The 26,196-nt window shown below is 39.5% G+C and overlaps 1 protein-coding gene across 2 annotated transcripts in view; it reads right to left on the minus strand.

Moving 5' to 3' along the window:
* The window catches only part of ANKRD55 (ankyrin repeat domain 55), a 1,456,090-nt gene that overhangs the window by 347,974 nt on the left and 1,081,920 nt on the right, over nucleotides 1-26,196 (minus strand). For both annotated transcript variants that reach the window (XM_044063788.1, XM_044063786.1), the window contains one exon: nucleotides 8,460-9,127. In XM_044063788.1, the coding sequence (XP_043919723.1) occupies nucleotides 8,460-9,127 (668 nt within the window). The remainder of the gene's footprint in view (nucleotides 1-8,459; nucleotides 9,128-26,196) is intronic.

Consider the following 26,196-nt stretch of genomic DNA (forward strand, 5'->3'; position numbering starts at 1 on the left):
GCTCAAATAGGGATGTCTGGCAACCCGGTCTCACACATCCTGTTTTTCCTGAGATTTAAAGGGGGAGTATAACTCGGTAACAAATAACTTACTATAGTGCATGGAGCATGGTGATTATGCAGTGATATTCAGGAAATTACAAATGAGGTAATAGCTATGGCATAAGACCCAATCTTAATAAATGTTAAGCACCCCTGCTTAACTTGCAAAGGTTGAGTCTCATACTAGGCATCCAAGTCTGCCAGTACTGACCAGGGAAAGTCAGCTTCCAAAAAAAAAAAAAAAACAGATTTGTTTCTGCTTGCTTGTCTGTGCCAGTAACATGTTCCAGACTTCCTGTTATAAACTTAGAAAGTAGAATAACAGGATACATATTCACATGCATTTTATGAAGAATACAATGTCTGAAACTCAAATGTATGTCATTATTTAGTGATTTCAACTTTCAGAGACTTGTCTGAAGACCAAAGATTGCATGAGGAACAGCTGAACATATGAGATAAAAATCTGGACATTCTGTGAAAATCTGGGCTGTTAAGACCCATGGCAAGGTGAGTGTAAACACAAGAGACTTTAACTGTCTTCTGACAGTGCTCACTATGTGCTTCACTGTGTAGAAAGCTGGAAAAAATACTTAGTGTTTTTTTCTAACTGTAACTAGTAGTACACGGAGCAAATAAAGTTCCATCCCCAACAAAGAATTATAATCATGTGTTCAATCATGACCTTTAATTATGTGTTCTTGACATGGATGTCAAGATTCACCTCTTCAGATTTGACCTCTATATGATCTTCTTGGCATCCATGTTGAGAAGACATAATAAGCAGGTTATAATTGGCTATAATTTCCATTAGATCTATCATAATATTCCCTTTCAGAGAGCACACATGCTGAATACAAAGTTTCCTCACTCTCTCTTGACATCTCCTAACAATAACTTTGGGTGAATTAATACCATTAATCTATATCATTCCCTTGTGCTATAAGTATGGTTTATCTATTATGCTTTACACTCCTTTTTCAACACTGTTAGGTATGAAATGTTAATTTATTCTGATATCTATTAAGCTTAAATTTTTGCTCCATTCAATTCTATACTATTTAAACTCAGCTGTTTAGTTAATTTATTACCTGTTATAAGCTGTTGACACCAGTGTTGGGAGTCCCCTTCTAAATACTCTGTCTATTATCCTGAGAGGTATCAATCCTTGGATGTTTATCTCAAAAGGATCTTAGCCAATTTTCAATATTTTCCTGTACTTTTTATCCTGGAACAATAGAGAATCTCTTCTCTACTGAAATATAGAAGCTTTAGTTGATCTTAATGTTACAGATAACACTATCATACCATGATCTGTGAGGGTAGTAGACACACTATTTGTGTGAGCCATCTGTGGACTCAAATGTTGTAAAATAAAAAAAAAATGTTTCTCTTGCTGACTATATTTACTGAATAATTAAAGTATATAAATTCTATTCTTCCTGGATTTCGCCCTCCTCCAAACGTCTATTAAAGTCTATTCCAAACTGATTATATTTAACATCATCACAGTCCTAAGTGTTCATGATATTCCTGCCATCATTTTATCAAATATAGTATCAAGGACTCCATTAATATCCCCTACTCCAGCACATTAGCATTTAAATTACATAAATTACATGTTTAGTTTTAAACTCCCCATGCCTGTTTGTCATCATTATTTGGGCCATAAACATTTATTAGCCATAATGTATCATTATCTTGCCGAAACTTCAGCATCAGCCATTGACCTGTGTTGTCCTTATACCTTTCATTCCACTATCCCTTTCACAGAGATAGATATTAAAAGAGCAGCATCACCTTTGGCAGATTTCCCATATCTCAAAACAGATATTCATTTCCATATCCAGGTTATAAAAACTCCTACTCTGTTGCTTCAGTTTAGTTTCTTGTATATAAATAATATGAGGGTCCTTCCTCCTCAGTCATTCAACAACTGCTTTAGCTTAATAATATGTAGAAAATCTTCTGACATTCCATGATACAATAAGTAAGGGTGTACAAGCTAACTGCCCATTCAAACCTGTTCTACATTCAGTTAATTTTATGCCTAATGTGCCTGAATCCCACGTACTGGACAAACCAGTCTGTTTTAAACAATGTCCTAAACAGACAATGCTATATCAGTCTTACAGTCTTTTTTCTGAGCTAGAGACCCATTAAGTGAATCATTAGTAGGACAGTTTCTATGCTTCACATCTATCACATGAACAGAGGATTTCAACATCTCGGCATATGGTTTGCTTCTATGATGTCCCTCCTCATTTTAAAGCAATCCTTCTGCATCAGCTGGCAGTAAAAACTGACGTTTGAGTACCATTCATGGTATGCAACGTTGGATACCACAGTGTCACTCCAAAGCCAGTTCCCCTGTCCATTGTCCATCTTAGATAGGGAGCCGAAGCCTTGCATTTCATGAAGAGGACTACACTATACTTTGAGACTATCCTTACCATGTAATCAGAAATATTAAGGTTGTTATTAAGTTGTCTATCTTTCTTCAGTATACATTCTTGACAAATTGAAATCCAAACATTTAAAAATAAAATTGCTGGGATACAGTACATTCAGTTTCCTCGAATGAACCCTATGTGCCCTTTCTATAACTGGAGAGGGTGCTCAGCAAAGGTTGAGAGGTGAATCTTGGCATTCACGTTGAGAACACATAATAAAGGTTATGATCAGAGACATGATCATTATTGTTGGTAGCGCATGCAGTTTTATCTACTGTATGTATTACTAGTTACAAAGGGGGAAAATACTAAGTATTTTGACAGTTTTCAAAGCTGTAAAGTACATTGACGAAAAGACAACATAACATGCCTTAGTGAGCGGTGTCAGAAAGACAACATAACATGCCTTAGTGAGCAGTGTCAGAAAGACAACATAACATGCCTTAGTGAGCAGTGTCAAAGACAACATAACATGCCTTAGTGAGTGGTGTCAGAAAGACAACATAACATGCTTTAGTGAGCAGTGTCAGAAAGACAACATAATATGCCTTAGTGAGCGGTGTCAGAAAGACAACATAACATGCCTTAGTGAGCAGTGTCAGAAAGACAACATAACATATCTTAGTGAGTGGTGTCAGAAAGACAACATAACATGCCTTAGTGAGCGGTGTCAGAAAGACAACATAACATGCCTTAGTGAGCAGTGTCAGAAAGACAACATAACATGCCTTAGTGAGCGGTGTCAGAAAGACAACATAACATGTTGTCTTATTTTGAGGAAAGTCAGAGACGGATTATTGGTACAGACAGCAGCCAGAAAGAAGTTTGTTTTTAATTTTGTTTCTTTTATTTGCTTGACAGTACTGGCAGGTTTAATTGCCTAACAAGATATCCAATCTTAACAACTGAAGCAGGAGTGCTTGATGATTTTTAAGACTGTATCTTGCACTATTAAATAGCTTAAATGATATGTCTTTTTCATGATAATGGAGTGTAATCGCCATGTTCCATGCACTACAGGTAGATTTGTGGGGTCTATGTCTGTGACCTCACAAAAGTGTTATACTCAGCTGAGCATTCCCTATTGCTGACTGGACAGAGGTCTGTGGTTATTGACTGTCTATCGAGCTACATCAAATTTGTTGGGTGGACTATGCTAAAAGGGGCCTAACCTCTTACAGCAGGACATTCTTCAGAGATTAAACATGGCTGGGAATAATGTTCTTTGCTTATCTTTCTGAACTGGATATGGCATGCCTGTGGTAAAGCCGTGCTTTCAGTATTGTGATGCTTCTACATTGGTAAGTACTGCCTCTAAGGCACCCAAAGCTCAGACTGATCTTCAGGAGGCTCTACACTACACTCTCTACCAGCCTGATTACAAGACAGAGATCTATTACCAAATCATTACAAATCCAAACTCATGCATTTGGCCCAAGGTTCCTCCCTAAACATTGATCTTTACTAATGTCTCCTAGTTGCAAGCATTGCATGTATATTGCCACCACACACAAAGTTAAAGATATGTGACTCAGTCTTGACAAAGAGTTGCCTTACAATATTCTGTCAAGAAGGTTCACCAACAATTTAGTCAATTTTAAGGGTGAAATTACATTTCCTCATGCCACTGAGTATTAGCATCCCTGATTGAATCTCCTACCTCATCTGCTGTTTGGTAGTGTGTACATCTACGGTCTACAACCAGGTATTTTACAGTGTCTTTAAAGAACCTCCAATAATACTCCAAGGTTTGCTGCAGATGTCTTTTCATATTCACACCACTATTGTATCATTTCAGTAATGGCTTCAAACAAAGTTACTGTTCATCAAATTATGCCTTCCTTCCTGCATACTACAATGACGAGCCAAGAATCCTCATCAGTGGTACCAGCCAACCAAAAACGACAAGGTATTAAAATCCGTTTAAAACGATAGTGTCTAGCACTTTCCTGTGCATTTAGACCAGAGGTTCTAAACTGTGGAAACACTTGAAAATGCAAGTTATGGATCCTGTTTATACCTATTAACTGATCAGTTTTTTGCAGAATGTCCATATTTTTTCTCATAATTTCAGTCTGCTTTTCATAAAATTTGTGGTTTTCTGGCAAATCAGTAAGGATTGTGGGACATCCCTACTTTGGGCCTGTAATCAAGGAGCCTGAATCCTCACCATTGACACTGGAGAGGGTACTCACTTGCAACAAAAATGGATTCACCCAGTATTTCCAGAGGTAGCTCCCTGCATCAAGCAGAATTTCCCTTAAGAGCACAAAGGAACACACTCAGTCCATGGTCTAGTTTTCCCTCTCTCTTCAGATCCCCAGTAAGAGTCCCCACTGGCACAGCTAAAGAGTTGAGTCCTCAGCCAAGTGTACAAGACAAGTCCTCCACCACTCTCTCAGTGAAACCAATGCTTCATGTCCCTGCTCCAAGCTGCTGACCCCCCCCCACACACACACACACACACACACACCACACACACACGCACACACACACACACACCTGGGAAAGGCTGGCACAGGTTTACTAGCTATGCCCCCTTCTGCCCAGGCAATAAGGTAGTTGCACTGCCAGAAAGTCAAAAGCCAGCTACTCTAAGACTGTTACAAGGGTGCCCAATTATACTGAGTAAAAATGATATTAATACAAATTATAGTGTTTGGGCAATGCAGTAAGGTTTTCAGGAGTGGCCACAGTGTCACCAAACAGATATAAGTCCTGTGAAAGTTTAAACTGTTCTCTAAAGGACCAGCCACAATAAAAAGTTTAAATATATTTAATAATAAATAACAAAAGAACATAAAAATAGTAAATATCTATTTACAATAAACATGAGAGTTTCAGACACAGGAAATATTAAAATAACACAGATGAATAGATTCACACAAACCCAGAAAAGCAGTACTTAACTAATCTCACTATATTTTCCTGACTAATCTAAAGAATGACTATCCCCTGGTTCACTTACTAGAACAAAGCAAGATGAAGTAGGTGAGGGGTCCTTCTTTGTCAGATTCCAAAAACAGACTGCTCTGAGACTTTTTCCTGGATTACAAAATGACATCATATACAACAGGTCATCTGACTTGTGGTTCCCATGCTACCCCCATTGTTAGAAACTGAACCAAAAATTAGCACATATGTGTTATCATACACACAGATAGAGCATTGCTGAGATGTGTTATAGCATCTGGAAGCTATAAAACCATAAATCACTTCCACTCTTCCTACAGGAGCTAATAAACCATTCACTGGCACAGGCAGTTAGGCTCCAGCTACAGTCAGAACTGTAAGATGCAAACTTTATGGCTTACATTAAGTTCTTTAATTTCTTACTATTTTTCAATGTTAGCTGGACTGAGATTATCATCTTCTCTACTAGTATCCTCTGTTAAAACATATACATTTAATCACAAACAGATTTACACATACATTTTTCAACACAAGCATCTGTACAAATCAGTTTGATATACAAATGACATATATTTCTTCACAAAATTCCAGCTGGCTGTGCTGGCATATTTTACACATCCACTGCCCTACTTCTCCTGCTATAGCTGGCAATACCTCACATTGTCAAAATGGTATCTGCCAGCCCGAATGGCAAGGTATTAAAATCAGTTGAAAATGATAGTGTCTATTACTTTCCCATGCCTTTAGACCAGATGTTTTAAAATTTGGAAACCCTTGAAAATGCAGGTTATGGATCTGGTTTATACCCATCAACTGTTCAGACTTTTGTAGAATGCCCGGATTTTTATCTCATATTTTCGGTCTGCTCTTCATAAAATGTGTAGTTTTCTAGCACATTAGTGAGGACTGAAGTCACTAAAAATGAAAGAAAATTGAGTTTTATCCTTAATGCCTTTCATAAAAAAAGCATACTGGCACAATTTATGTTATTTTATCATCTTTCTTAGTTTTATAAGAGCAATATTTAAAATCATCTGCTAGTTTTGTTCTACCCATTATTTTGACTCTCTCCAGATTTCTCATTCTAAGAGGTTGAGTGGAATGCTCCTGCTACTGGACTTTTAAAAATCAGTTTTGAACTTAGTACAGGTTACTGGGATTAATTGACAGAATTTCTCTCCATGCCAGCATGATAAATACATCACTCTGCCCCTACCTCTCTAATGTTGTCACCCATGCCCAGCTGTTACCCTTGGATATTGGGGCCACACCCCACCCTCTTGGTAGAGCAGTTTAGAATAGAGATGTTCGGTTGAAAAGTGAGGAAGTTCACAAAGTTACAATGTTGCTGTATGGTGACTTTCTCCTTAGCCTGGTGAGTGGGACATCTGTGTGTACATAGAATGAAACAGTAGCCTCATTTTAGAGTACACTTTGACCTCATTATAATGGGAGGCATATTGGTGATGCATGTGTAATAGGTATTTGTGAGGAACCCATTCCTTTTTCCAGGGTGCACTGCTATTCTAGTGCCCATCCCTGTATATTGCTCATGCATTGATGGGGTAGAAGATCCAAAGCTAAAAAGGGTAGCTTTTAGTGCAGATGCTTTTGCTGTCAAAATATTTGATCCACAGTAGAAGCTGCTATATAGGATGTGCCTCAGCCATACTCAAAAGGCACAACAAACTGATATACAGAAGGTTTTTCATATATGGTTTCTCCTCTGTAAGTACTTATATGTGGGAAACAGAAAAGTCTGACATACGCGGATGCTTGAGTATATGCATTATATAAAGAACATGAACTGTAATAATGCTTTAGTGAACTGAAATATGTGATATAAAGTTGTACAGTAGACTTCAAGGAATACAATATGCTGAAAAGAAACAGGAACTATTTTCAGCTGCTACCTAGAATATTGGCTTGGACTCCATTGTGTTTACAGATCTGTTTACAGGAAAACGTGAAATAATTTAGCACAAATTAATATTTACTTATCATTGGCTCAGCAGTTTAAATAGTTATTAAGTTGTTACATACATACTGACAAAGATAAGTTTAAATACAGAATCCTGGAAACAAGATATGTTTGTTGCTTAATCTGAAAAAGCACTTAAACTTAGTCTGAAAGCTTGTGCTTTAATTAAAAATTTGGATGGTTTCTATAAAAACTGTAAGATTACTTTCTCTATACCCATGTCCATTGCCAAAAAGGGATAAATCACTGATGTTCTGCCAGCAATTCTGTTTCAGCTAGTGGCCAAGGTACTGGAAGGGCAGGGGCAGTATTATGGAAGAGGAATAGCATTTGTCGGCTTGTCCACCTCAAGGGTAAAGGCCGCAGTTAATCCACTGGCAAAACCATGACAATTACACCTGTGCTAGTGGTGTGCCCCATATGGTGTGGGGGTGGGGGGTAGGCATTTTTGTGTTAGCAAGCATGCATGCATATGTACATGAACCCTGTTAAACAAGCATGAGCAGAGGTGAAGCCATGGCAAGGAGAGTGAGTTAGAGACATAACCAAAATTACCTTAACCCCAAATGTAGATGATAGCAGACACTCGCAGTACTTGTCTCTGACCTCTTATGGGATCAAATAGGCTGGTAGCCTCTCACCCCTGGATGAAATGAATTGGTCAGTAGGAGAGCCAATAATGGGGCTCTATTGCAATTGCAAGGTTAGGGTTAGGGAACCAAAAAAAAAGACTTTTTATTTTGAAAACTCTCATAAGAATTGTTCTGCTGATTTGTTTCCTAAACCACTGCATCATGGAATTCACTGAGACCGTTCTTACTATGTGCAATTTATTATGGCCATGCTGTTTTTTCTGCATAATAACAAGGGAAATATTTTCAGTTGTTTATCAATAAGCCTATCATCCTGCATATCATTTTAATTAATGGTGTTGCATGAAATAATAAATGTTTTGAAATTTAAATTTTATTCCAGTTTGCAGTGTGAAGCCAGTCAAACGTTTGCATCTGATATCAATTTTTTCTTAGGCCTTTGACAAATTGCAAGAAAAAACTAAATAAAAGCTGGTACCTGCTGGTGCTTTCTGCAGCTGGGGAAGTTGCTGAGGATGTGGCAGTTCTAAAACATTAGTCCTTTCTGTTGTAAAGGGTTCCCAATGTTTTTCTGAAAGGGGAGGTCTCCAGTTCTTTCGTAACAATGCCTGTTTAGCATCCATAGTCCACTGATTGTCTAATAAGTTTTGGCAGGCAGGACGCTGATCAAACAAGTCATGTTCACTTCTACTTTTCTGGGAACGACGCCCAAAGTGGCAGATGCTAGAGCTCAAAGAAGCAATGGATGTGCTTTGAGAAGATGGCATAAATGGCTGACCCAAGGTAATAGGTGGGAGACTTTGTGTCCTTATTGGAGGAAGGCATTTATATTCTTTTGGTTGTCTTTTCTCCAGCAAGTTGTATTTGCTAGATTCCATGGTCCTCATTTTGACATCAGTACTACTATCTTGGTCCTCAGAGGACTCTTTATTGTTTGTATCCATTATGCAGTCAAAGGTGGTAATGATGTCATCAACTTCTGAAGTTTCTTCCCTGAAAAACTTGTCTCTGCTTTTATCCTTGCGGTCTATTCTTTGGTCATCTTTTTTCTTTTTGCAAGAAAATATTTGATTTAGTACACTAAACCGGCCTTCCTTTTTTATGTTTCTGCTGTTCTGCGAAGACTGAGGATTCACTGGATCTGCTCTGTAAACATAACACATTCAAAGAATTAGATTAAGTATGATCTATTGATATCACCCATTAAAAATGATGTAACTGTAAATAAAATACTGTTGCTTTAATGTCCCTTCTATGGACTTCATACTTTTCTGTTTGACTTTCTGACTTTTATATATTCCTTAATTTCTTCCATTTCAGTGTATAAATAAATAAATAACTAGATTAAGCTAATAATGTTGTTAAATTTATCAGCATTGTCACATTCTGTACCACATGATCAGTGTCGCCTTATAGAACTGAGAGTTTATTTGCACTTACTTTGCATATCTTAATAGTATAACAGCTTAGTGTACCCTAACTCTATGACTAAGCAACCAACTTAAAAAAATGAAGCCAGAATAATTGCATTTTGTATTGCTGAGACTATTTCATGTGACTCTGAATGGAATACTTGTAATGAAAGTGGATGAAAAACTAATGAAGAACCACTTGATTGGTCAGAGAGCTGTTTGCTTTATGTAGTCAGTTTTCTCTGCCTCTGTTATAATATGGCTTGATGTGCATTGTGCAGTGGTGGTTAGCAGTGCCCTGTATATATTTAGGCATACAAAATTGAAAATTTCCATATAAAACTACCCATGAAATTTCCACAGAACTTTGTTGTGCAAAGAACAACTAGTTGCGGACTGATGAGCCCCTCCCCCACAAGTTTGGGCTTAGATAGTCCTGACTGTAATATGAACACTTAGACCTACCAAGCTAGCCAGCTCTAAACCCCTCTCATACTATCCCTTGTAGAATCTGAAATAAAGATACAGTCATTGGCATGCAATTTCCTGCTATCTCTGCAGCCAGCCTGGGGGATATGGGCATCCTTAGACTATGTAGCAATTGTCTCATGTTTCCTGTCAACCACTTTATTCTTAAACAAACTGATACTGTGTGTGAGAGATGTAGTTACATAATGCCACTGGAGGCAAGGCTCTCATATATAAGCATTAATAATAACAAACAGGTTACCAGTAACATACAGATTATACCCACCTTACATAGTATGGACCAGACCTATTGACTCACATTCGCTGAGGCTCTTAAATCTAATCTCCCCAAACCACAAACACCTCACAGACATTGCACAATCAAAAATTATCCTCATCAACCTCAACAACATTCCATAAAATCAACACCCAACACAACATATACGGCCATATCCTATGGTTTATCAGCTTCTAAGCCCATAAGTCACATCACTGCACAACTCAAATTTTGGCCATAGGAGACTCCATTGTGATATACATAGATTTCCTACTCACCAGGCTAAGGAGAGAAATTCACAGTAAGCTGTCTGTCAGGGGCTACGATCTGTCAGATCACACATGCACTTAAGTCATTAAACCACAAGTACCACTATGACTCAGTCATAGTCCATATAGGCATAAATGACCTGAGATGTACCACCCTGGACTGCATGAAAATAGATATAATGGAGTTCTCGGACAATGTGTCACAGGCCTGTATCAGCCTAACACTGAGCAGCATTCTACATTCTCCTAGGCTTAAAGTACAGTGTCATTCAAAGGGGGTACAATATTTGTCAGCCTGGGAGGATATGGTGGACAAACCATACTGCTTTACCAGGGATGGTTTGTTTCTGTCCCCTTTGGGATTTTTAATATTAAAACGTTTTTCGCTCCCTTACTGCAATTTTTAGGCACTTCCAACCTGAGAACCTTACTGACATAGCCAAGCAAGGTAAAGTGTGCATCATCAACCTAAAGTAGCAACTGAGGCAGATACTAAATTCCTCCAAATTCATAAATGAGATAGAAGTAGCCTACCATACCAAGGACAATCACAAATCTTTCTTCAGCTATGGTCGTAACCTCTAAGGCAATACACAGCAATGTACTGTGATTTAATTGTAAATGGTGCCACATATAGGTTCATTGGTTCATAGGATGATACTAGGCTATTGGCCGGAGGCCCTTATAAGCCTAGCCAAGAATTTCACCCATGATCCCACAAAGTCAGTCCAGCAGGGACACAGGTGGGATACCAGGGGTGTATTTTCTGTTTCCCATCCATTCATCCAGGTTTCTGTTAAAGAGGGTTAGTGAGGTACTCTGGTTGACATGGAGAGGGAGTCTATTCTACAGATGGGGGAGTCTTTGGGACACAAATCTATCCCACTAACAAGTTCTATTAATGTCACAGACCAGGCTGAGGCCTTCCTGCAGGTTGCGTGAGTGGAGTTTGATTGTTGGATATGCAGCAACTCCCTCAAGGCTGGGTCTGAGATGGCCTTGTATGCCAGATACAGGTCACCTCTGAGCAGTCTGTATGAGACTGAGTAGAGGGATATGGATTTTAGCCTGTCTGTATAGGATAGGTGTTTGAGACCCTGGATTTTCCTGGTTAGGAACCACTGTGGTCACTCCAGCTGCTGCATGTGCTTGGCAAGGTACATGTCAAAGGGGGCATTGTACTTGATAATGGGTCTGATAAAGGAGGAGTACAAGGATTTTATGATCTCCTTGTTCCTGGATGAAATACTCTTACGTAAGAGGTGGGCCATGTAGAAAGCCTTCTCTACAATGGAAGCAACATGGTGGTCAAAAGTCAGATTGCTATCAACCTGGATGCCCAAGTCCCTCACGACTGATTGCATGCTTAGTACATTGTTATTAATGTGATAATTAGTGGGGATGACATTTTTCCCAAAGTGGATAATGATGCATTTCTTGGCATTCAGTTTGAGGTCATGCTTCTGGCACCAGTCATTAGTTTGCATAAGGCCCTCTTGGAGGATGTTCACATCACTTAGGGGAATTTAAAATAGCACCCAGCTTGCAGTCATCTGCAAACTTGGTCAGCCACAGACCACTGGTTTTGACTTGCACCTCAGAAAAGTATATCCTAAACAGTAGAGGCCCAAGACTGATAATTGGGATAAACTGCTCATTGCTGGTCTGCTACTAGAGGTGGCTTCCCCTATTTTGGTTGAGTGGTTTCTATCTGTGAGCCAGTAAGCTACCCATCTGGTAACATACGTGTTGATGCCTAGCTGGGAGAGTTTATCTATTATACCTGAGTGGGGAATAATGTTGAAGGCTTTGGCTAGGTCAAGGTAGGTGGTGTGTACCATCTTCCCCTTGTGCATGGCTTTGGTGACTGTTTCAAAGAAGTCGACCAAGTTTAACAGTCATGATCTCCCTTTGACAAAACCAAACTGCATGGGGTAAAGCATTTGGAGGTTGCCAGTGTCCTTATTTATCAGGTCCATAATAATGCGTTCCATAGCCTTGGAGATCAGAATAGTTAGGCTGATGGGCCTATAATTGCCTGGGCCGGTGTACACTCCACCTTTGTGTAGAGAGATAACAGTGGCTGCCCTCCATTCAGCTGGGAAGAAGCCAGTGCTCAGGCTTTGGTTGAATAGGGTGCCTAATGGAGCTGAGAGCTCATGCCTGAGTTCATGTAGGACACAGCCAAGGATGCTGTCAGGCCCCATGGTGATTGTATTTTTTGACTTTGAGAGGTCATTAAAGACCTGCTTCATTTGTGATGAGGGGAGGGGGACAAGTGCTAGGGATGTCCTGGTTTACTGATGGGGGGACAAGGGGGGAAGGTTTCACTGAATCTGTCTGCCAGCAGGTTGGCTATATCTATGGCTTTTGTGTATGTGGTGTTCTTGACCACCAGTTCAGAGTAGATTGAAATTGTAAGATATAGCAAACCTCCTCACCAAAAAATTTAGCTCCAGTTAGTCAGGCGATTTTGGAAAGCTTGTAGACAACAATTTGGTATTTGACTATCATGTGTCTACTGTAGTGAGGATATCATTCTATGTTGCACTACTTATAAGCAGGGGTGTGGCATATAGATTCAAAAATGGCATTGTTCAGTTGCACTGTACTTTCATAAGACCAATTGTTGAGTAAAATACCCCCTTCAGTATTTATCTGGCCAGATGTATGCAACTACTGCAGTGTCCTTAGATATTCCTCATGAAAAGAATACATGATGTGTAAAGCAAAACTTATGCAGACAGCCTTCAAGCCTCGTCTTTTTAGTCGGTATCCTACAGCCTGTTGAGAAGTGAGCTATGCCTGGCCTAAAAAACATCCCCATGCTTTATCTCTAATGGACCTATTGTGCATCCATAAAACAAATAGCATGAGGAACACCCAACACAGAGATCTAAATCTTGCCTGCAACATACATTGGACATGCTGGAGGGCAGGTATGTGTCTCAGAGGTTCCCCCATGTGAAGTAGAATTAATTCCTGTAGTTATTCAATGAAGGTTGGGGAACTGTAAATATATGCTGGTCTGGCTCCTATGTCTCTATTAATAAGAGAGAGACAGAGAGAGAGAGAGAGAGAGAGAGAGAGAGAAAGAGGGAAAACTTGTAAATGTTTGAACACCCATGCTGCTACAAACGTCTTGGGAACCAAAACCTATAAAACGTTACTGGGAAGAATGACTAGGCTTTTTTTTTTTTTTTTTTTTTTTTTTAGCAAATAGATCCCACTGGGCTTTTAGCCAGCTCCTTAGAGTGACTGTAGTGTATGTATAATGTTGGGTGAAGTGGCAGTGACACTGATAGGACATCTTGATCTTTATCAACAAGTACCATAGGTTCATAGGAGTTTACTAGGCAAATGGCCCTGGTTCCTTTACAAGCCTAGCAATAGGATTACCCTGGCATCGTGCCTCTGTCGAGTAGAGCCACTGGAGTTATCCCCAGAGTGAATTTTCTATTTCCCATCCACTCATCAAGATTTCTCTTGAAGAGGGTCAGTGAGGTGCTCTGCTTGGCATGTATGGGAAGTCTACTCCATAGCATGGGCAGTCTCTGGGTTATGAACCTGTCCCTCCAGTATGTTCTGTTGATTGTGATAATGAGGTTGAGGTCTCTGGAGTGTGTGGTGCGGAGGAATTGGGATTTCTTTAGATGTAGCATTTCTAACAGAGCTGGGTCGGACATGGCTTTGTAATTACAGCAGAGATTGCCTCTAAGTAGGCAATATGAGACAGAATAGTTGGAGTTTTTTGAGTCTGTCCATATAGGGCAAGTGTTTAAGGCCTATGATCCTCTTTGTGAGGTACTTTTGTGGCCTCTCCAGTTGTTGCAGATGTCTAGTGAGGTACATACCAAATGGGGCATTGTACTCGATGACTGGCCTAATGAGGGAAGAGTAGAGGGAGACAATGACCTCTTTCTTCCTGGACGCAAAATCTTTAGTAATGAGATGTGCCACATAGAAGGACTTTCTTACCACAGTGGCAAAGTGGTGATCAAAAGAGTGGTTGCTGTCAACCTGTGCTATCAGAGCTCTTATAACACCTTCTGCATTCAGTGGACTACCATCAATGTGATAATTCATGGGAGCCAGGTTTTTCCCAAATGGGATAACGACACATTTTTTGGCATTGAGCTTAAGGCCATGGTTCTGATACCAGTCGTTGGTCTCAGTGAAGCCATTCTGTAGGATGTCAACATCACTTGGGGAGTTAATAATAGCTCTCAACTTGCAATTGTCTGTGAACATTGATGAGGCCCTTCATATTGGCCTGGATTTCAGAGAAGAAGATACCAAACAGGAAAGGACCCAGGACCAAACCCTGTGGGACTCCACTCGTGACTAGTCAGCAGTCTGACTCGGAGTCATATACTTTCACACTGTGGGTTCTATCTGTGAGTCAGTTTGCAACCCACCTAGTGATATAGGGGTTGATCCCTAGCTTAGTGAGTTTTTCTATGATTCCTGAGTGGGGAATTGTATCAAAGGCCTTGGCCAGATCAAGGTAGGCTGTATGAGCCACCTTGCCTTCATCCACAGCTCTGGTGACTGACTCAAAGAAGTCAACCAAGTTGAGCAGGCATGATTTACCCTTCACAAAACCAAACTGTGTGGTATCCATAGTTTGTCAATTCCTTATATCCTTGTTTATTAGCTCCATGATGATGCGTTCTATAGCGTTGCATATTAGACTTGTTAGGCTAATGGGGTGATAGCTCCCAGGGTCTGTAGTTGCTCCTCCTTTGTAGAAAGGGATGGTAGGGATTTGGTAGGGACAAAGCCTGCAGTGAGGCTGTGATTGAACAGGGTACACAGGTGAGGTGCCAGTTCACTCTGTAGTTCATGTAGAACACAGCCAGGGATATTGACAAGTCCCATAGAAGCTGTATTCTTCGCCTTGGACAGTGCTGTTTTAACCTGTGCAGCAGTAATACTGGGTGCCTGGCAATCTACTGGTATTGTGACTGGTCCTTTGGGGGGGTAAAGTTGGCAGTGAATCTGTCCGCCAGTATATTGGCAATATCTGTTGTCTCGGTATAGGAGGTACCATTGTGCAGTAGCTCAGAGCAAATCTGGGTATTGCCGTGCAGATTCTTTACATAACTATAGAAGCCCTTGTGGTTGTCTTTATGGCCTGCTGCAATTTTGTTTTCATAGCTAGCTGTAGAGGATTTGATGAGGGATCTCAACTTTTTGTTGAGGCTGATAAGGGAGTTTTTCCAGTCTTGGGGCTTCACTTTATTCCGCATCAGTTTCCTCCTTCTGTTGTAGAGTTTGTTTATGGCAGGGGACAACCAGATTGGCTTCCTTTTTTTTGGAGGAGATTGTCTTGGTTTTGTTGGGTATGGCGAGATCCATGCATCTGTGTACATGTTCATACAGTGCATCGGTGTATGATTTGGCAGTCATGCAACTATTCTCCATTTGCATGTGTGCCATGAAGTTAGCCACCTCTGTTTTTAGGAGCCAAAACTTAGCTTTGTAGAAGTTTTTCATGGTGGTTACCTTTTTGGGGGGTGAGGGGTGGGTGGGAGGGATGTGGATTTCCAAGGTGATTAGTTTGTGGTTGGATCTATCCAGGGAGGAGCTGACTATGGGTGTAGAGCAACAGTCACCCATGTTAGTAATGACCAGGTCAAGGATGTTGCTACCTCTAGTGGAGGTAAAAACAAGCTGGTCCAGGGCATTGGAATTAATGAACTCCAAGAAACGTTGGGCAAGTGTACTGGTACATGAGTAGTTTTCACAGATAATGGAGGGGTAGTTGAAGTTGCCTAGTATGAGAGTGTTAGGTTGGACACTAATATTCTCCAGGATGCTTAGGAACATGGAGTGTGAGTCTTGGGACATGGTTGGGGACCTATAGCAGGCTACAACCTGAAACGCTGTCTTACCTGCACCTGAGGTATCTCTGATGCATTGTGTTGGGCTACCAGTCTGGAGGTGTGCACATCCTTTATGAATATTGAAACACCACCACCTGTGGACCTTCGGTCCAAGTTCTGGGGCCGAAATGTGTGTGGAAAGAGTTATAGCCTGGTAGTGTAGGGATGCCTTCTGCTGCCTTGAGCCAGGTGTCCGTTACAGCACAAATGTTGATGTTCTCCATTTTAAGGAGTGCTTCAAGTGACTGCATTTTGAGATTTAGACTTCTAGAGTTGAGCAGCATGACCATCCGATTACATTTGTTTGTAGCTGTTATGGTGGCAATTTGGTCTTTGGAAGACTGCCTAAAAAGGCACTATATGGGTGGCAAGAGCCTTGGCCAGTATCCGGAAGCCCAGGGGTGACAGATGCAGACCATTTCTGGCAAAGCATCGAGGTCTGTCAATCATGTCATCCCAGGCAGACAGATACTGGATCCCCTTAGAGTGACACCAGAAACTTAGCCAATTGTTGAAATCAATCATTTTCTGCTTGTACTGTGGTATCATTCTGGGTGATGGTAGGATGCTGCTGAGGGCTAGGTTCATACCCACTTGGGCTATATAATCCGAGAGCTCCTTCATGTCTCTTTTCATGTAGTCCAGGGAGGTACATCTCAGTTCATTCACACCCACATGGACAATGACTGAGATCTATTTGTACCTGTTGTTGAGGGACCTGTGTGGGTGCATTATGTGGCAGATCCTGCCACCTGACAGGCAGCTGACTGTTACTTCTCCTTATTCAACCTAGTGAGTGGGACATCAGTGTGCCTCACTATCTAGTCACCTCTGATTAGTGTGTTGGGCATGCTGTTTTGCTTTAGAGGCTTTGGTTGAGTGGCACACTGTTTAGGATAGTTATGTGTCTCGTGATTAGTTGTGTTGTGGTGGTCGAGTGCATTTCTGCCTTGGAGGCCTCTGCTGTTTGGGTAGATTTTTATTGAGAGCCTCTGTGAAAATGGGTGTGTGGTTTGTGTTTTTATGTGAAGGCAGTGCTGGTGTGTGTTCTGGAGGGTGATGTGTTCCATGTGGTGTGGTGCAAGTTTTGACCTTCTCCTCTTGACCAGCTATCTGACCGGTCTTGGCTGGAGAGTGCATGGCTTCCACTTTGGCTATATAAGTGCATCTCTCGCAAGTCTGCGTATTGGGAGGTAAGAGGAGACGGTTGTCGGTGTACATGAGGCAGTTGCTGCATTGCCTCCAGATGATAGGATCTTTATGTATTATCATATCTGAAGGATGGTTGCTAAGAAGTACAACATGCCCCATCATGTGGCACAGGACTGTTACTACTCAAACAGAAATTCAAGTACCCAGTGTAGGGATGGAACCCACAGCCTTCTGAATATCCAGAAAGTCCACTGACACTGGCTGTGAGTGGTATAACAGTAATCTTTTTTGTTTGCTTGTTTTATATGTGTAACAGTAATCTTAATACAAACAGCGCACGATCACAGGGAGAAACGACTGCCAGCAACAAATCAGGAAAACAGATTTTGCATAACTGTTTTACATATCTATTAGCTCATAAAGATAGTCTGTGAGTTTTATGATGAACTACAATTGAATGCAACAGAGAAGTAGAATAAATAACAAAAGTGACTGATGTACTGCTGTGTGGTATGATTTTTAGGTTTATTTTCCCCAAGTCTTTTGGGCTTCTGATATCATGATGGAGATAGACCCCATTCTTAAGTCAAGGTATGATTACAATTCATGAAATTAGTATCATTACAGTCTTTTTTGTAAGCCCAGAGTGCTCTTCTCAGCACCTACAATGTAGCAGAATTGCCTCCTTCTGCATTCATACAGGTTTACATGTATTGGAAGCCGTGTCTAAGTACAACTATAAATTCTTTTTTAACAGATCAGTTGCTCTTACTACAGTTGGAACTGAGTACCTTTCTTCCACATTGCTCTTGTTTCTGCCTACAAATCTGATTTTATGACTTTGCGTCTGTCTTTGTATGTATGATAATGTAATCACTGGATGTAGCAATTTCAATTATCAATGCTACTTTTGTGTTTTTTAATGGACTACTATATTTGGTTTTCTCCCACTTAATTTTTGACCTGTTGGTAATGGGTGATCCCATGTGATATACAATTCATAATTTTCTATAACGTGTTGCGATTCATGTTTCCAATGCTTCTCAGGACCTTGTATTTTGAAGTGTTCACACAAATCCTAATGCAACACCCATGCCACATTATTACGCTTTTCACTATACGGCCTTTGGTCATGAGTGTTTCTCAACCAGCATCAAGATGTGCCACTGTTTCCAGTTCATTCCTACCGAACCTACATTTGTTTTTCCCAACATTTCAATGGATTTTGTAAACTAATATGTACATAGTCCACAGTTCAAGAGCACCATTATTAACCTTTGCTCTTTTGGTTTCAATTCAACTCTTCGTTACCATTTTAAATTTTGGTTAGCATGAGATTGTCTTAGGAGATCTCTGTATTTGCCACTATATTTATGGGTTTTCCACATTTTTTCTTCTCACCTTATTTATCCTTCTTTTTATATTCTTTCTTTCTTTTTAGCACATTTATTTGCAGTCTGATTTTTGTCTATTTCTGGTTTGATTTCCATTCCCGCTTTCACTGAAATGCTTCTGCTAACAATGTCATCTTAGATTTCTCTTCATGCTTTAAAACTTTCACAATGTTTGGATCTGATGAAGTCAGGTATATTTGTGTAGGGCCATGATTTCAGATCTATACATGTAATAATTTTAAAGGAGGCCAACACCTCCATCAGAAGGCGGTATTTATAATTTTGATATACACTGATTTTTTTATGACATTTAATATCCATGAAACATTTTTCTTATTTTAATGTCCAATTGATCCAATAACTTTTGGAGCCAGTCAGTCACCCTAAATCTGTTAAGTTAAAACAGGAAGAGAAATTTGATTTATAGCTTGGTCTTTATTTTTAGATTTCAGGGCAATTTTCAATATCAGTTTTGGTCTTCTGAAGTATTCTTTACTGAGTTTTATTCATATTTGTTCATGTTTTATTGTTACTTACCAAATATTTACATTTTCCCTCCTATACAGTTTCCTTTATATCACATTCCTGTCCCAGGCTGATATTTTCTTGGTGTTGCAACTTTCCTGTTTTAAATGTTGCTTTTGCACATTCATCAGGACCAGTTATATCTGTCATTCTTATATCATCAGATAAAGTGTTAACCATTTGTAGTTTCACTTTAAACTCTTCATCTAATGAACTATACAGTTTTAAGTCATCTACAAAAAAATAGATAGATGAGAAATCTTTAAACAAGCCTGGTTTCTGGGACCCAACTGATTTCAGGGTGCAGCTTACTACCTAAATGGTATGGGTCCATATCCCCTCAGTATATTTTACTGCTGGTTTGGAAAACCATCAAAGATACTAATACCCTTCCCTGGCTTCCGGAACTATTCCGTTCTCTGCTTCATATCTTTGGAGTCCTCACAGACTTCCCCAATGGACTGAAATAACTAGGGGCATGGACCTAAGTTCTGTGAACAGGTTGTGAACAATGGGAAATTAATTGATGCATGCACTCTAAAAGAACACTGGGATATTCAAGAGACTGGCCAAATGACAAATGACACTCTCTTATCCTTAAGTAAGAATACTAAACATTATTCTGTTTTAGCAGCTGATAAGCAAAGATGGATTCATTGGTAGATAAAACACAGGAGATCTTCATTACCTGCCCAGAGAACAGTCTTACAACTTTTCTCAATTAAAAGGAAACATGTTTGGCTTTAAAATCAAAAAATAATTGGCAATCCAACAACAGCAGTGCCAACTGAAAGTTTAATAAAGTAGAGCAAAATAAGTTAAAATGATAAGCGCTTTTGTTTCATCAAGGAGAGTTCATCAGATGATATAATTACAACACTTATTACCCTAAATACCATTTCCTAATTAATATAATTAGCATCAATTCAAAAAACTATTTGGCTAAAATTTAACCCTTAAATTGCCAATATCATAACAGTTTTATTGAAATACCACCTAATATAATTTATCATTACTCAATCTGAATATTAAATAAAGGTTGTAAAACTGTTGCGAAAGGTTCACAAAAAAAAATGGTTCGTACATCAAATTTTACAAATTATTCATACTACCCTTCTGCTATTCCTACACAATTGCTGCTCTCTCCTTAAGTATAGGTTTAAGAGACACACGTTCATTGAGCCCAGGGGGTAAAATAGCTTTTAATCTCAACTGCCACATCAAATCCTTCTTCAATAAAGTTAATTTCCAATAACCTCCAGTGGGATTGTGTTTCATGGTGTCAATAATCTTAAATCTAAATTTTGTAAAATTGCTATATACCTTAGAGCATTTATAAAGAGCATTAGTCTCCTTTTTATACTTATTTCATATAGATGTCCGTAAAGTCTGGTTTTTAAAGCTCTCTCCATCTTGTGTATATAAAAGGCAGAACACCCTTCACTTTGGCCAAACATATTAGCTTTTTAGAGCAGCAATTAGCATTTCTAAATTCAACTTTACTACTCAAACCATTTTCCAAGACCATATGTTCTCCCCTTTGAATGAAAGGGCATTGCTTGCATCTACTACATGGTGTTGTACCTCTTCTAGGACCAGTGACATATGACCCCTTTTGCTCAAAAATATATTTTAAATATCTACCTGTGAACATGGATGATTGTCCTACTATGTCATATACATCATTGTTAACTTAAAAAAATGTACCATTTTTTTCAAAGAATGTCCTGAATATGTTTAGCAAATTGATTAAATTCCATAACTAAGGCATTCTCATACCTCACTTCCCTACAATTTAAGCTTATCTAATCCTATCCCCAAGAGTGGCTTGAATTTAGTACCCAAACCCTAGTGAACGTAAGTTGATAATTCTAGTCACCATCCCATTTGGGTAACCTCTAGCTAAAAACATTTTTTAACCTTAACCAATTTTGCTCCATCTATGAAATTTGGTATCATCCACACAAAATTAATTGCCTGCCCTCTAACCAAGTTATTCTTCTGTAAAAGTAGATGGTTACTTGTAAAGTGTATATAAATATTACAGAATGTTTCCTTTCTAAAAATTTTGATTTAAAGTCTCTAGTAGTGTGAGAAATAGTGGTGTCAAGATAGTTGATACTATCCCTATTCCAACTAGAGTTAAATTTAAAATAATCAGAACAACCATTCAAGTAAGCCATACAGTCTTAAATTCCTTCCGAGTACCAGTCCCACAAAATAAATATGTCATCCAAAAATTCGACATATAACTGTAGGAACTTAGAAAATGGGCTGTTAAAAACATGTTCCTCTTGCCACCCTAGCATTACCAGGTTAGCATATACCGGGGCACATGCAGCACCCATCGCTACTCCAGTAACCTGTTGATAGTTCTCACCCTGAAAATTTAAACCCAACTAGGAAAGGGACATGGAAATCAATATATTCACCAAATGTTGGGAATTATTGATGCAATTGTTAAGATTTGCTACCATAGCTTGATATTTCAGATTCTTATTAAAGTAGTACCTTTTTAAATATTTTTATACCCCTGTTAGACTTTCACAGATTTCTTAGGGTAATCATCGATTTGTTGGCAATGCTCTTTACATGATTTAGGGAGCAGAACACAAATATTTTAGCTTGGCCCATAACTAATCCCATCCCCCCAAAAACAGAATTGCAAATGACTTGTGACATTGTTTGGCCAGGTCAGTAAAACAATCTTAAGCATTATTTTTGATAGGGTTTGACCTTACTGTCGGACTGACAAAACCTGAATTTAAATTATTGCACTTGCTCAGGTCATTGATAAAGAACAAAATCACTACAGGATGAGAAGGGACTATGTCCCTGTTATAACAAACACATAGGTTGTCGCGGTGGTACGGCGGTAGCGTTGTTACCTCACAGCAAAAGGTTCTCCCGTTTGATTCTCGGCTTGACTTGGGAGTGCCTTCTGTGTGGAGTCTGCATGTCCTCCCCACGGTTGGGTAGCATTCGAAAAACATGTGTGCGTAAATGGGCGTGCCTTCATTGAAGGTTGGGCATCGAGCTGGCACCTTGGCATTTCGTAAAAATCTACTGCCAAACATAAGCGGACCGGAGTTCCACTGTGGCAACCCCTTACCAGGAAAAGCTGAAAGACAAACAACAACAACAACAACATAACAAACACATAGGTTCTTATGAATGAACTCAAAACACTTGAATGTTCACATATAAATACTCCAGGTGGTTTGATGCAATTTGGGAAACTAAGATTCAGAATATCCATTAAAGTTAACCCTGTATAGATGAGCAGTTTGATAACTGTGACAGCTGGGCATCAAAGACTCAATCAATATCTGTTGTTTTATTAGCTGCACTACATAAAATGAGTATTGCTTTTCTGTGATCTGATGTAAAAGTAATGTTGTTATAATGGTATTATTTTGCATTGCTAATAAAGTTAAATGTTTAAAAAATAAGAATAGGATACCTCGACTATATTACAAAGTCAAATAACTGCGAAAAGAGATATCCTTATATATGCAAGTATGTTTGTGTTTATGTGCGTGTGTGTGTGTGTGTATGTGTGTGTGTGCGTGTGTGTGTGTGTGTGTGTGTGTGTGCACGTGTGTGCATGTGTGTGTGTGCGCGTGTGTGCGTGTGTGCGTGTGTGCGTGTGTGTGTGTGAGAGTGTGTGTATATAAACGTTTTATGTAAATATATGTACATATACAAAAACACACACACACACACACACACACACACATATAGGTCATAGCTTCATTGGAGATTACTAGGCTAGCAGCTTAAGGCCCCTTAGAAGCCTACTCAATATAACATGGCCCCTAGGAGCAAGTGGATGAAATGGATTTATGTCTGTGCATTGAGTATTTTACAGACTGCCCATGCCCATAAGGGATATAGACACCACCCTAGGTGTGAATTTGCAATTCCTCATACTTTGATCCAAACTGAATTTGAAGATGGCCAGGGAAGGGCTCTGCTTTATGTGAATGGGAAGCAAGTTCCAAAGAAGGGGCAATCTCTGAGAGAAATATCTGTCTCTCCAGCATGTTTTGTTTGAGTCGCTAATTGAATTTAGATTCCTAGATCGGGTGATCTTCATCCTGTTTGACTTGCAAATGTGCAGCAGCTCCATCAGGGCTGGATTTGAGAGTGCCTTCTAGGTCAGGCACAGGTCACCTCTTAATAATCAGTAGGAGACAGAGTAAATGGATATGGCTTTTAGTCTAGCCACATAGTTCATGTTGTTTCTGTATTTTCATTGTGAGGAACCTCTGAGGTCACTCCAGCTGCTGTAAGTGCCTAGTCAAGTACATGTCAAATGGAAAACTGCATTTGATTATCACTCTAATGAGGACTAATACAGTGGGACTATAATTCCTTGGATCTGGTTGCCAACCCTTTACTTATAAGTTGTGCCACATAAAAGGATTTCCTCACCACTGAGGACACATGGCAGTCAAAGTTCAGCTAACTAAGTAATACCTAGAGCTCTCACATCTGTGTCTATTCTAAGGGGTGTGCTATTGATGTTGTAATTTGCAAGGGTATTTGACTTCCCAAATGATTTGATAATGCATTTTTTGCATTTAGTTTTAGACCATGGGTCTGGCACCAACCATTTGCCTGATCTAGATCCTTCTGAAGGATATCTACATCATTGGGGGATTCAATGATTGTGCCCAGCTTGCAGTTACCGGGAAACTTTTTCATCTAGAGGCCTTCCGCATTTGCCTTTCACTTCAGAGAAGTATATTCCAAACAGGAGTGATCTCAGTACTGAGCCCTGTGGCACACCATTAGTAAATGGCCTCATGATGGAACTAGATTCACCCACTTTAACCTGTCCTTGAGTCAACTGGCTGTCCATCTGGTGACATAGGGATGTATGCCCAGTTTTGTGAGTTTATTTATAATACCCAAGTGGGAAATTGTGTCAAATTCCTTACCCACGTCGAAGTAGATAGTATGCACTGTTTTACCCTCATCCATGGCCTTCGTGACTTTCTCAAAATTCAGTAGGCATGTCTTGTCATTGCCAAAGGTGAAATGGGTTGGGTCCAGTGTTTGGAGGACTTCTATGTTGTTATTTCTCAGGTCCATGATTTTTCTTTCTATGGTCTTACATATGAACTAGTCAAACTTATGGGTTTGTAATTTTGCATGTCAATAGATGGCCCCCCTTTATGCACTGGGATGATTGTTGTTGTCCTCCACTCTATTGTGACAAAGCTAGTCTGGAGGCTGTGGTTAAACAGAAATCCTACTGGGTCTGATAAGGCTAGATTTACATTTTAAGCTGTTTAAGAGGCAACCTGGTATATTGTCAGGCCCCACTGAAGACATGTTTTAGCTTTAGACAGCACAGCAGCAACCTGTTCTTTAGTGATAATTGGTGGTAGAGTGGTGGAGTGGTGGAGGGTGCTTCTTGGTGGAGAACTAGGGGAGATGGGGAGGTGAAATTTGAGCTGAATTTGTTGGCCATCAGATTTGCTATGTATTTTAGCTGAGTATAGGTGATGCCATGTACAACTAATTCTACACACTATTGGGTGTTGCCCTTAAGACTGTGGACATAACTGAAAGCACACCCAGACACACGCACACACATGCACACGCACACACACGCACGCACACACACACACACACACACACACTTATATATATATATATATATATATATATATATATAGGGTCTATATTATATATTTGAACTTTCTAAAGTTCGAATCCCATATGTTCGACAACATATGATCAAAGTTTAAAAGTCTGAATATATAATAATAAAAAAGAAAATACCTTAAAGGTGCAGGCAAGGGGGCAAGCCCCTCTGCACCCCCACCCACCCTACTTAAATATACCAACTCCGAGATTGCACTTCAGTGCAGAAAAGGGAAATTCTCCCATTCTGCACTGAACGGCACTGTTATGTTTAACCTTCAATCTCTTGAAATGTCGATCATATGGTGTCGACCATATGACATTTCAAGTGTTCGGATTTCTAATAGGAACCCTATATATTGGATGGTGCAGTGGTGCAGCGGTAGCATTATTACCTCACAGCAGGAGGCTCTCTGGTTCAATTCTTGGCTGGGGTGCCTTTTGTGCAAAGTCTGCATGTCCTCCCTGTGTTCATTTGGGTTTCCTCCCATGTTACAAAGACATGCATCTGGACCGTCTCTCCCCAGGCCTCCACTGAAAATTAGCTTCATTCCAAGTTGGACCTTCCTGGTTAACAAGTGTTAAATTAAAAAAAATGTGTGAATATAAAAAAAAAAATATATATATATATATATATATATATATATATATATATATATATATTTTTTTTTTTTTAAATCATTTTGATGTAAAATAGTTCCTCACCCACTACTTAAACTTTCTGTAGTTCATGCTGGCAAATCATTGGGGGGTGGTTGAAACTGCCAAATAATGAATTACTTTTGAGTTTCAGACTTTTATCGTAGCTCTCATCTAATCAGGGACAAATCTTGACAGAATCAGTGACAAATCTAGAGAATCAGGGCCAAACTTTTAAAAAGTATTAGTACTACTAATCTGAGACATTGATAGAATCAGAGAATGTGAATTAATGTACATATTCTAAAGTAAAAATGCTGTAACTCTATTTATTGTCATTGTTTATTAAGTGTAATTCACCACCGTTTCTCCAAAAGTCCCCAGTTTTATAAGGGATTAAGAAAGGCTAGGCTAAAATTTGAGTCAGAATCGGGGGCATCCATAAAAATCAGGGGCAGGTGAAAGGTGTCTACTTCACATCCATCAGAGAATGCATGTTAACAAAAATCATTATAGCAGCTTTCTAATTTCAT

This window comes from Protopterus annectens, chromosome 2.part2, assembly GCF_019279795.1.
Source record: "Protopterus annectens isolate FY-2018-M chromosome 2.part2, PAN1.0, whole genome shotgun sequence".
Classification (NCBI taxonomy): domain Eukaryota; kingdom Metazoa; phylum Chordata; order Ceratodontiformes; family Protopteridae; genus Protopterus; species Protopterus annectens.